Raw genomic sequence first — 13,574 nt, 5'->3', positions numbered from 1 at the left:
AATAAGTTGATGCAAGTGAATCCAAGTATATTGATGAACCCAGTCAATATAAATTGACTGTATCCATTTAAAAGACAAGGATTTTCATGAGGTCCCAACTATTGGGGCCTCATGAAGGTAAAAAGCTTCCGCACTGCAAAGGAAACAATCAACAAAACTAAAAGAAACCAATGGAATGGGAAAAGATATTTGCAAATGACATATCAGACAAAGGGCTAGTATCCCAAATCTATAAAAAACTCACCAAATCCACACCCAAAAAACAAATAATCCAGTGAAGAAATGGGCAGAAGACATGAATAGACACTTCTCTAAAGAAGACATCCAGATGGCCAACAGGTACATGAAAAGATACTCAACGTCGCTCCTCATCAGGGAAACACAAATCAAAACCACACTGAGATATCACTTCATGCCAGAGTGGTTAAAATGAACAAATCAGGAGACTATAGATGCTGGAGAGGATGTGGAGAAATGGGAACCCTCTTGAACTGTTGGTGGGAAGGCAAACTGGTGCAACCACTCTGGAAAACAGTGTGGAGGTTCCTCAAAAAATTAAAAATAGATCTACCCTATGACCCAGCAATAGCACTGCTAGGAATTTACCCAAGGGATACAGGAATGCTGATGCATAGGGGCATTTGTACCCCAATGTTTATAGCAGCACTTTCAACAATAGCCAAATTAGGGAAAGAGCTTAAATGTCCATCAACTGATGAATGGATAAAGAAATTGTGGTTTATATATACAAGGGAATACTACTTGGCAATGAGAAAGAATGAAATATGGCCTTTTGTAGCAACATGGATGGAACTGGAGAGTGTTATGCTAAGTGAAATGAGTCATACAGAGAAAGACAGATACCATATGTTTTCACTCTTATGTGGATCCTGAAAAACACAACAGAAGACCATGGGGGAGGGGAAGGGAAAAAAAAAAAAGGGAGGGAGGGAGCCAAACCATAAGAGACTCTTAAAAACTGAGAATAAACTGGGGGTTGATGGGGGGTGGGAGGGAGGGGAAAGTGGGTGATGGGCATTGAGGAGGGCACCTGTTGGAATGAGCACTGGGAGTTGTAATGGAAACCAATTTGACAATAAATTTCATATTTAAAAAAAATGAAAAAGGACAAGGATTGTCAGACTAGATAGCCCAACAACATCTTGCTACATGCTATTTACAAGAGACACTCATAACTTATGAGGGCAAAAAACAGTTTAAAGAGTGGGAAAAAATGGGGCACCTGGGTGGCTCAGTCGATGGAGTGTCTCACTTTGACTCAGGTCATGATCTCGCGGTTTGTGAGTTCGAGCCCCGCTAGGGCTCTGTGCTGACAGCTCAGAGCCGGGAACCTGCTTCGGATTCTGTGTCTCCCTGTCTCTCTGCTCCTCCCCCACTCATGCTCTGTCTGTCTCTCTCTCTCTCTCTCCTTCAAAAAAAAAAAAAAAACAACAAAACATTTAAAGAGTGGGAAAAATTACATACGTTACACAAACACTAACTAAAAGAAAGCTGGAGTAACTGTTTTAATATTTGACAAAACAGACTTTAAGGTACTAAGCATTACTACGGAGAGTATATATTGAGGAGACTAAACCTACTAGGAAAATACAGCCATTTTAAACCTAAATGTATTTTTATGCATTGTTATATAAAAACTGAAAATGACAATCAGAATTACAAACACTTGATAAATCTGCCCTCACAGTGTTAGATTTTTAACATATTTTGGTTAACATATAGAGAAGATTTGGAGAAAGCAGTTAACCAGCCATGCCCCAAAACTAGAGTATTCTTTCCTTTCAACTGCACATGGAACACTTAAAAAGTGACTGTCAAATAAAGTAGGTCTCAACAAATTATTATACAGACCAAGTTCTCTAACCATGGTACGATAAAAAAAATTTTTCTAACAAAGCCTCTCCATATATTTGGAAATACAAATCTAATAACTCAGGAATCACTCATACTGGAAAGAGTATTTTCTGTACTCAAATTCTCTGAAATATGTTGACATTAACATAGTATGATCTATACAGTAACTGTGTGTGTGTGTGTGTGTGTGTGTGTGTGTGTGTGTGTTAGAATATCCCAGTTTTTCTACCATTCAGAGTAATTGAGTTTATTCTTCCCTGTCTTGATACTTGAGAGCTTGTGAATACTATTTCATTGTTTTCTAAAAATAATCACTCCAAAAGCGCACTTGGATGCTAAACTCAAAAAACAAGAGAAAGATTCACAAAATAATCCTGAGAAAATTTTCTAAATAGCATCCTATTTCAAAATCATTCCTGTTACTTTATAACAAGTTAGACTAATGATGAACAATTTGCAGAACTATAGAAACATAAAAGGAACAATTTCATGGGAGAATAAAATTTGAGCAATAGGAAGTTTTTGTGGAAGTTAGCCTAATAATAAAGAGCAAAAGAGGGAAACCAGGAGTCTTGAGAAAGAAATTATCTTTAAATACTTAATAACAATGAGTGAAATTACTATTTAACTACAGGAATATTTGAGTGGATCTATTAAATTTTTAGGGTTGAATATTTCAAAAATAAATAGGGGTAAATAAATAGGGGTAGAAATAGCAGAAAGAGGTTCTAAAATCTTCTCTTTTAAAATGTCATATAAATGAAAAATAAAATAAAATATCATAAAATTGAAATAAGTGATACAAGGTTACAAAATAGAGATAACTATGTTTTACCTTATTTCCATACCCAGAGAATGCTAAAGACTCAAAGAAACAATAATAGAACTAATAAGGAGATTTGATAAGATGACTATATTTAAGAAGAAAATCTTTAAGGCAACAAGCTTTTCTTTTTACCAGCAATGATCAGTTGGTAACATACACACACACACACACACACACACACACACACACACATATACACACATGCACACACACACACGATGTTTATTGAAACTTTAATACAAATAGGAAAAAGGTGGCTTATAACCTGGCTATATATCTACAGAGGAATAGTTGAATAAGTTCTAAGTCCTATAATGTATTATGTAGATTTTTTAAAAGAATGAGTTGTATCGATATGTACTGATGTAGAAAGATACTCATAATATGTGTTTGGGTGAGATATTTGGGACATATTTAGAAACTAAAAAGATAATAGAAAAGATCAATGAAACTAAGAGCTGGTTTTTTGAAAAGATAAACAGAATCAACAAACCTTTAGCTAGACTTACAGATACAGGACTCAAATAAAATCAGAAATGAAAGGGGAGTTATTACAACTTGTACTACAGAAATACAAAGAATCATAAGAGACTACTGTGAACAATTACACAGCAAAAATTGGGCAACCTAGGAGAAATTGATAAATTCCAGGAAATGTGCAACCTACCAAGACAGAATCATGAAGAAATAGAAAATCTGGACAAACTGATTATTAGTAAGTAGATTGAATCAGTAATCAAAAACTCCCCAATAAACAAAAGTCCAGGACCAGATGACTTCACTGGTGAATTCTACCAAAGATTTAAAGAAAAATTACTACTAACCCTTAAACTCTTCCAAATAGAGAAGAGGAAGAAAAACTTCCAGACTCATTTTACAAAACCAGCTACTAAAACCAGACAGGGATGTCACAAGGAAAACTACATTTTTCCTAATGAACACAGATACAAAAATCCTCAACAAAATGTTAACAAAGTGAATTCAACAATACATTAAAAGGATCATGCGCCATGATCAACTGGGATTTGTTCCAAGGATGCAAGAATGATTTCACACCCACAAATCAATTGGTGTGATATGCCCATTAACAAAATGAAGGATAAAAACCACATGATCATCTCAATAGATGCAGAAAAAGCATTTGACAAAATTACACATCCATTCATGATAAAAATTCTCAATAGAATGGGTACAGAGAAAACATATCTCGACATAATAAAGGCTCTATATGACAAGCCTACATACCCAATGGTGAAAAGCTGAAATCTTTTCCTCTAAGGAACAAGACAAGGATGCCGACTTTAGCCACTTTTATTCAACAAAGAATTGGAATTCCTAGCCATAACAATTAGACAAGAAAAAGAAATAAAAGGCATTCAAATTGGCAAGGAAGAAGTAAAACTGTCACTATATATATATATATATATATATATATATATATATATACACACATATATATATAATATACATATAACACATATATGTATATATATATACATATAATATATAATACATATAATACATATAATATATAATATATAACAATATATGTTATATATATAACTATATAACTATATATATATATATATATATATATATATATATCAAGAAAACCCCAAAGACTCCACCAAAAAAAAAAAAAAAAAACCTGTTAGAACTAGTAAACAAATTCAGTAAAGTCACAGGTACAAAATCAATATACAAAAATTTGTTGTATTTCTATACACTAATTCAACAAACTATCAGAAAGAGAAATTAAGAAAACAGTCCCACAAGGAGTGAAAGACCCTCTGTGCTCATGAATTAGAAGAATGTTGTCAAATATTCTTCTACCCTAAGCAATCTACAGATTCAAGACCATCCCTATTAAGTTGCTAATGGTAGTTTTCACAGAAGTATTGGGGTGGGAGAAATTGGCTTCCAGTTATGAAATAAGTCACAGAATGAAAGATACAGCATAAGGAATATAGTCAGTGAATCTGTAACAAGTGATGATGTGTCAAGACAAATGGTAGCTGCACTTGTAGTGAACATAGCATCATGTATAGACTTGTTGAATCACTATGGTGTACACTTTGTGTGGTGTAACATTTTGTGTCAATTATGCGCAAATGAAAAATAAAAATAAAGACACATTGCACAGAAAAAAAATAGGAAAAGGATCCTAAAATTTGTAAGGAACCACACAAGACATCAAATAGCCAAAGCAATCTTGAAACAGAAGACGAAGGGGTACCTCAGTGGCTCAGTCAGCTGAGCATCTGACTTTGGCTCAGGTCATGATCTCACAGTTCCTGGGTTCAAGCTCCATATCAGGCTCTGTGCTGACAGCTCAGAGCCTGGAGCCTGATTTGGATTCTGTGTCTCCCTCTGTCTCTGCTCCTCCCCTGCTCACGCTCTAAGCATGAGAGTTTTGTTTCTCTCTTAAAAAGAAATAAACATTTAAAAAAAATTTTTTTTCTTAAGAAAAAGAAGACTAAGCTGGAGGCATCATGCTCCCTGATTTCAAACTATATTCCAAAGTTCTAGTAGTCAAAACATTATGGTAGAGCATAAAAACAGATACATATGTTAATGGAACAGAATAGAGAGCCCAGAAATAAAGCCACACATATATAGCCAATTAATTTAAGACAAAGGACCCAAGAATATACAGCTTCTGCAGTAAGTGTTGTTGGGAAAACTGGACAGCCACATGCAAAAGACTGAAAGTGAACCACTATCTTACAACATATGCAAACACTAACTCAAAATGGGTTAAGGACTTGAACATAAGACCTGAAACGATGTAACAAAATGAAAAGGCAACCTACCAAATGGGGATTTGGAAATATGTGCAAATCATATATCTGATAAGAGGTTAATATCCAATATATATAAAGAACTCATGAAACTGAATAGCAGAAAAAAAGAAAGAAAGAAAGAAAGAAAGAAAGAAAGAAAGAAAGAAAGAAAGAAAGAAAAGGACAAAAAGAAAATGAAAAAATACAATTAAAAAATGCACAGATCTGAATGGACACTTTTCCAAAGAAGACACTCAGATTGCCAACAGACACATGAAAATATGCTCAACATCAGTTATCATCAGGGAAATGCAAACCAAAACCACAATGAGAGATTACCTCACACCAGTCAGAATTGGCTAGTATCAGAATGACAAGAAATAACCAAAACTGGCAAGGAAATGGAAAAAAGGGAACCCTTGTGCTCTGTTGGTAAGAATGTAAATTGGTGCAGCCACTATGGAAAACAGTATGGGGGTTCTTTAAAAAACTGAAAATGGACGGGGCGCCTGGGTGGCTTAGTTGGTTAAGCATCCAACTTCAGCTTGGGTCATGATCTCACGGTTCATGGATTTGAGCCCCCACGTCGGGCTCTGTGCTGACAGCTCGAGCCTGGAACCTGCTTCAGATTCTGTGTCTCCCTCCCTCTCTGCCCTTCCTCATACATTCTCTCTCTCTCTCTCAAAAATAAAAAAATTTTTAAAATTAAAAATGGAAATACCATATGACCCAGTGATTCCACTTGTGGTTTTTCCTAGAGAAAATGAAAATGCTACCTTGAAAGATATGTGCACTCCTCTGTTCACTGCAGCATTATTTACAATAGCCAAATATGAAAACAACCTAAGTGTCCATCAATGGATGAACAGATAAAGAAAATACAGTGAATATACATTTATACAGTGGAGTATTATTTGGCCATAAAAAAAGAATGCAATCTTGCCATTTACAACAACATAGATGGACTTTGAGGACACTATGCTAAGTGAAATACTATATGGTCATACTTATATGTTGAATCTTTATTTAAAAAAAAAAGCTTATAGATACAGAGACCAGATTGGTGGCTGCCAGAGGCAGGGGATTGGGGGGGTGGGCAAAGTGGGTGAAGGTGGTCAAAAGGTACCCAAAAGATGAGTTATATCCATATATATTGACATAGGTATTCATAATATATGTTTGAGTGGAAAAACAAGTAGCAGAAAAATATATACACAGTAATCTCACTTTCATTGAGGGAGAAAATGAGAGAATGCTTTCTGTTTGTGTAATTGTGTATGTGAGCATGGCATAGAAATACACCTAAAACTGTTAACAAAGTTTGCTTCAAGATCTTCTATCTACTCAAATCCACATAATACCAATGCCATTGCCTAAAATAAAATATCCAACAAAATTAAAAGCCAAAAAAAAAAAAAACCCAAAAAAACTAAAGTAGAAAAAAAGTCAAGCAGAATTACATTTTCTCAAAAATTAGTATGCAAAAGAAATAAACCATAGAAAGTCTTCTCCTGAATAATGCCAGATGCTAAAATACACAACTTTTTTTTAATTTTAAGAAGGCATTATAATAGCATTGTGGCAATTAAAAAATACTGGCAGAAACAGAAAAAAATGAGTATTCTAGTAGGTCATGTATAAAATCCAATTTTTAAAAAATGAGAACGGAATGGACAACAGTGCAGAAAAAGTTGTCGAGCTAATAAACAGACTCAGGGACCTAAGAAGTCCAACGTCAGCAGAAGGTTATAAATATGAAAACTTATAAGCCATGATGTAACAAAACACGGCAGGCGGGTACGCAGTCTCCTCCCCTCTCCCTCTCCCCAAGCCCTCTCCCAAGACTGTCATCACTATCCCCAGTGATCTTTTCCTCTCAGCCAAGATAAAGCTGCAGAAATTTTCTTAACCGAGCACTTCGGGCAGCCTCTACCAAACTACCCAAACTGTGATTGCAGTATTAGATGCAAACAACTTGTCATTTCTTCAGTAGGAGAGGATCCAAGATAAGAATTTGCGGCCCAAACAATGGAAAAGGCGCACGTGATCTCTTCAAGTATGAACAATCAAGAGGAAGACATTTAAATATAGGCTTATTGCTCTGGAAAACAGTGTGGAGATTGCTCAAAAAATAAAAAAGAGATCTACCCTATGACCCAGCAATAGCACTGCTAGGAATTTACCCAAGGGATACAGGAGTGCTGATGCATAGGGGCACTTGTACCCCAATGTTTATAGCAGCGCTTTCAACAATAGCCAAATTATGGAAAGAACCTAATTGTCCATCAACTGACGAATGGATAAAGAAATCGTGATTTATATACACAATGGAATACTACTTGGCAATGAGAAAGAATGAAATCTGGCCATTTGCAGCAATGTGGATGGAACTAGAGGGTATTATGCTAAGTGCAATAAGTCAGGCAGAGAAAGATACCGTATGCTTTCACTCATATGTGGATCCTGAGAAACTTAACAGAAGACCATGGGGGAGGGGAAGGGGGGGAGTTACAGAGGGGGAGGGAGGCAAACCCTCCCTTAAGTCTTTAAGAGACTCATAAATACTGAGAACAAACTGAGGGTTGATGGGGGTGGGGGAGAGGGGAAAGTGGGTGATGGGCATTGAGGAGGGCACCTGCTGGGATGAGCACTGGGTGTTGTATGGAATCCAAGTTGACAATAAATTATATTTAATAAAAAAATAAAAATAAAAAATAAATATAGGCTTATTAAATCCCTGACATTTAGAAATAAAGAATGATGGCCCTGGGGCACTTGGGTGGCTCAGCCAGTTAAGAGTCTCACTGTTGATTTTGGCTCAAGTCATGATCTCACTCGTTGTGAAATTGAGCCCTACATCGGGCTCACGGACAGCATGGAGGCTGCTTGGGATTCTCGCTCTCTCTCCCTCTCTCCGCCCCTTCCCCACTTATGCATGATCTCTCTCTTTCTCTCACAAAAATAAAATACATAAACTTAAAAAAAAAAAAAAAGAATGATGGCCATAAGCAACTAAAGAGAAGAGAAAGATAATACTTGGGCCTTCGAGGTGAAAATAGCTTGAGCTCATTCTATCCAGGTGCAGAAAATAGTTTCTTTTTTTAACGTTTATTTATTTTTGAGAGAGATAAAGAGCATGAGCAGTGGAGGGACAGAGAGAGATTGGGACACAGAATCTGAAGCAGGCTCCAGACTCTGAGATGTTGGCTCAGAGCCCCATGTGGGGCTCAAACTCACGAGCTGCAAGATCATGACCTGAGCTGAAATCAGATGCTCAACCGACTGAGTCACCCAAGTGTCCCAGATACAATTCTTTTTTTTTTTAATGTTTGTTTATTTTTGAGAGACAGAGCGTGAGCAGGGGAGGGGCAGAGAGAGAGGGAGACACAGAATCCGAAGCAGGCTCCAGGCTCTGAGCTGTCAGCACAGAGCCCAAGGCAGGGCTCACATCCACAAACCATGAGATCATGACCTGAGCTGAAGTCAGACGCTTAACCGAATAAGCCACCCAGGCGCCCTCCCCCCAACCCTGAAAATAATTCTTAAATCCATAGAAAACTGCAGAAATTCTCCAATGAACAATCTCATCTTCAAATAACTACCCAAGGCACATTTGAGCTGGATAAGATATAACTGCAGAAAAATAAATACTATAAGCATCGGGGAAGCCATTGCTGTAGGTTTAATTCTTTTGTGTGGTGCTCCTTAAAAATGTGGAGAAAAGACATTTTAAACACATTTTGGAGTGTCCGTTCTATCAATCTTGAATGGGTTGTGGAGAGTAGATTCAGTGAATCCAACAGCAGATAATACTTCCCATTATTTAACTCAAAGCTGTTCTCTTTAACAGATAAAAATGTAGACCTTTAAGTATTAAGTTATACCATTGGATGCAAGAACAATTGATTTTAAAACACACCATTTTATAAGTACCACTCAGAAAAAGAAAAAATCATGTCAATTACTATTACTGAAAGCTTACCAATTCCTTAGAATTTTTATTTCCTACTTTTTGAAAGTGTTCTTCTAGGCTTATTAAGGTATGGAAGTGACCACACTATGAAGAGGTAGGACGCAGTGCACACACGTGGAAGCAATGAGAACCCCTGTCTTCCACCTGGCTGACAACAATTATAGAGTGCCATCCATTTTATGACACACTTATTTCAGGGATGTTAAAAAGTGAAAAACAACAACAAAAAAGTGCGCCCTAAAATTCATGAAATGGGACACATCAAATAAGTTACATTTCCAGTGGGTTTAAAAGGAAAGAAGGTCTTTAAAACAGATATGTCTCTGGCAGCAAGGGAAATAAAAGCTAATAGGAACTACTGGGATCTCATCAAGATAAAAAGCACAGTGAAGGAAACCATCAACAAAACTAAAAGGCAACCGATGGAATGGGAGAAGATATTTGCAAATGACATATGGATAGAGGATTAGTATCCAAAATCTATAAAGAACTTACCAAACTGGCCCCCCAGAAACAGATAATCCAGTGAAGAAATGGACAGAAGACACGAATAGACACTTTTCCAAAGAAGACATCCAGATGGCTAACAGACACATGAAAAAATGCTCAACATCACTCATCATTAGGGACATACAAATCAAAACCACAATGAGGTAACACCTCACATTTGTCAGAAAGATTATAATTGACAACTCAGGAAACAACAGGTGTTGGCGAGGATGTGGAGAAAGGGGAACCCTCTTGCACTGTTGATGGGAATGCAAACTGGTGCAGCTGCTCTGGAAAACAGTGTGGAGGTTCCTCAAAGAATTAAAAATAGAACTACCCTACTACCCAGCAATTGCACTGCTAGGTATTTACCCAAAGGATACAAAAATGCTGATTCGAAGGGGCACACGCACCCCAATGTTTATAGCAGCACTCTCAACAATAACCAAATTGGAGCACCTGGGTGGCTCAGTCGGTTAAGCATCCAACTCTTGGTTTTGGCTCAGGTCATGATCTCACAGTTTCCTGAGTTTCACCCCTGCGTCAGGCTCTGCACTGATGGTATGGAGACTGCTTGGGATTCTCTCTCTCTCTCTGTCTCTCTCCCTCTCCCTCTCTCTCCCTCTGCACCTCCCCTACTCACACTGTCTCTGTCTCTCTCAAATAAATAAACTTTTAAAAAAATAGCCAAATTATGGAAAGAGCCCAATGTCCATCAATTGATGAAAGGATAAAGAAAATGGGGTGTATGTATATACAACTGAATACTACTTGGCAATGAAAAAGAATGAAATCTTGCCATTTGCAACAACATGGATGGAACTAGAATATATTATGCTAAGCAAAATAAGTCAGAGAAAGATATATGATTTCGCTCATGTGGAATTTAAGAAGTGAAACAGATGAACATAGCAGAAGGGAAGGCAAAATAAGATAAAAACAGAGGGAGGCAAATCATAAGAGACTGTTAAATACAGAGAACAAACTGAGGGTGGCTGGAGGGGAGGTGGGTGGGGGATGGGTTAAATGGGTGATAGGCATTAAGGGGGTGTCACATGTAAGACAGGAATCACTGGGTTCTACTCCTGAAGCCAAGACTGCACTGTACATTAACTAACTTGAATTTAAATTAAAAAAATAATAAAACAGATAAATGTGATTCAGTGTGACACATACCTACACATGACACATACAAAATGCCTTGAATGAAGAGGAGTGCCAGGGGAGGCACACAAGCCTTTCCAGTCGGGGTCCAGAGTATGCTTGGAGAAGGCAAAGGTGAAGAGAAGGAAAAATCCAGAATGCTGGGAAAGAGTTCAGGTAGGACAGGATGGGCTACATGCCCCACTCTGAGCTCGCACAGCTCTCTCAATACTGGTGACACATCAGATGAGGTGGGGAGAGCAGTGTCCCTCACAGAGCAGGTGCTCAGTATATACTTGCTGAGCGAGTGAATGTGTGAGCATGTGTTTGTGGGAGCGAGTGAACGAGCGTGTGAGTTAGGGGTGTCTGTGGCCGGAGATAACAGCTGTTCTCTTTCCCCCCGCCCTTGTCACCCCAGAAAAACTTGAGAGCGAGAAGCTGAACGTTGCTGAAGTCACCCAGTCAGAGATTGCTCAGAAGCAAAAGTTGCAGACCGTCCTGGAGAAGGTCAACGAAACCCTGAAGCTTCCTCCCAGGAGCATCAAGTGGAATGTGGACTGTGAGTTTTACAAAAAAGGATGGAACGGTTAAATGTCCCCTGTGGCCCCCACCCTGGGGTTTCCCCACAAAGCCATCCAGGACGCTGGCAGGCCCCCGGGTGGGTGCAAACCCATTTATCATTGAGTGAGATGTGCCCTTCTTTAGAGAACTTATCCTCTGTGCTGCTGGGAAAATGACAAAGTGTCCAAAGCCAGTGTGCTTTTCTGTGAAAGGCCGTTTGTAGCAAGTTCACGTGAGCTAGGGAGCAGAGGAGACTACTACGGATTGAGCTACTTCTAAGCCCCTGTACAACCTTTTGAGAAAGCCACGTGTCCAGCTCATAGAGGCTTCAAGAAGCCAAAATCCCTACGTTCAGGCAGCTGAGGAGCAGGGGAGCAAGGACTTGGCTCTGTTTTGAAGCCCATGCCCTTCCTCTCAGCCCCTCATTTTCCAGAAGGAGCAAAGGTCTGGGGCTGACATCGCAGGCCCTGGAACAGGATTTTCAAATTCGGGTTGCGCTGCTAGTGTAGCTTGAGCATCTCCAAAAGTTATAAACTGCTTGTTCTTTTGCTACCTTAAGAGCCCGCCAGGCTAATATGGACGTGATGAGTCCATAACAGAATCAGCCTTGAATCAGCAGATCAGGTGACTCCAGTGGCAACCTCAGATTTCTCAGAGGGCGTCCAGAGTTGTTTTGTTCTTTGTAATCGATGAAAATATGAATTCAGATTAATAAAATGATTTAGATCATGTTCTCTGCTTTTAAGTATTAAGGGGTTAAGTTCTAGACAAAATCGTATCCAGTTTAAACAACTTAAAATGGACACCTTCCCCCTCCCCCCAAAAAAACCACCTTTCCAACTTGGGAAAGAAAAGGAAATCTTGGGGCACCTGGGTGGCTCAGTGGGTTAAGCGTCTGACTTTAGCTCGGGTCATGATCTCGCGGTTTGTGAGTTCGAGCCCCACATCGGGCTCCGTGCTGACAGCTCAGAGCCTGGAGCCTGCTTTGGATTCTGTGTCTCCCTCTCTCTCTGCCTCTCCCCTGCTGTGTCTCTCTCTGTCTCTCAATAATAAATAAACAGTAAAAAAAAAAAAAAAAAAAGGAAAAGGATATCTTTATCCCTCAGCTTAGAGACCCAGTAGCTGCCAGACCCAACCTCTTCAGCAAGTTTCTAGCAACTGACATTGGAGGTGAGACAACAGGTACCTCCTTCAGCATAATCATACCTTCGCGTGCACATCACACAGTGCTTGAAACAGGGCGACCTCTGTGTGATGGAGAGAAACACCCAGGAAGAGGGGAGGCAATGCCCTGGGTCCTGGTTGCTGCCCCAAAGGCCAGGAATGCTAACAGTGTTGGGGGAGGGGGGAGGGCACCTGATTACTAGTGTGGGAACTGCATCTACCTTGCGGAAATCCACAATAGTCGTGAGCATTAAAGTCCTCTGATAAAGACCCCTGCTTAGTTTTGTTTCAACCTATTCCCTCCTCCCTGAATGTGGACCATCTCCATGCACCCCTCCCAACAAAACACCTTTTCACTTACCAGGGAACCCAGTTTCGGAAAGATTGAGATAGAATGGAAATTTTGTTTTGTTTTTTTTTTTTGAGAGAGAAGGAGAAACAGAGCACTTGCACCAGCGAGGGGGTGTGGGGGGCAGAGGGAGAGAGAGAATCTCAAGCAGGCTTCATGCCCAGCATGGAGCAGGAAGTGCGGGGCTGGATTTCCCCGAGATCACAACCTGAGCCAAAATCCAGAACCATCCTAAGCCAAAATCCTGAACCATCCAGGCGTCCCAGCATGGAACTTTTTAAAGCCACTTCAGGACCATGGTCTTTAGTGGTTTTTAATGATTTGTTTGGTTCATGTTTACCTTCATTTGTTTAAAAAACTTTTTTTAATGCTTATTTATTTTTGAGAGAGAGACAGAGACAGAGACAGAGT

The 13,574-nt window shown here is 39.0% G+C and overlaps 1 protein-coding gene and 1 long non-coding RNA gene across 3 annotated transcripts in view; one reads left to right on the top strand and one right to left on the bottom strand.

Annotated features, from left to right (window-relative positions):
* Window positions 1-13,574, bottom strand: part of LOC132661467 (uncharacterized) — an 82,014-nt gene that overhangs the window by 23,847 nt on the left and 44,593 nt on the right. The gene's annotated exons all lie outside the window — the stretch shown is intronic.
* PARVA (parvin alpha) overlaps window positions 1-13,574 on the top strand; it is a 172,056-nt gene that overhangs the window by 128,458 nt on the left and 30,024 nt on the right. The window contains exon 5 of the mRNA XM_078433226.2: window positions 11,508-11,648. Within this exon, the coding sequence (XP_078289352.1) occupies window positions 11,508-11,648 (141 nt within the window). The remainder of the gene's footprint in view (window positions 1-11,507; window positions 11,649-13,574) is intronic.

Source organism: Panthera onca, chromosome D1 (genome assembly GCF_046562875.1).
Source record: "Panthera onca isolate mPanOnc1 chromosome D1, mPanOnc1 haplotype 2, whole genome shotgun sequence".
NCBI lineage: Eukaryota > Metazoa > Chordata > Mammalia > Carnivora > Felidae > Panthera > Panthera onca.
The sequence above is the reverse complement of the archived record's forward strand: the minus strand, read 5'-3'. Positions and strand labels throughout refer to the sequence as shown.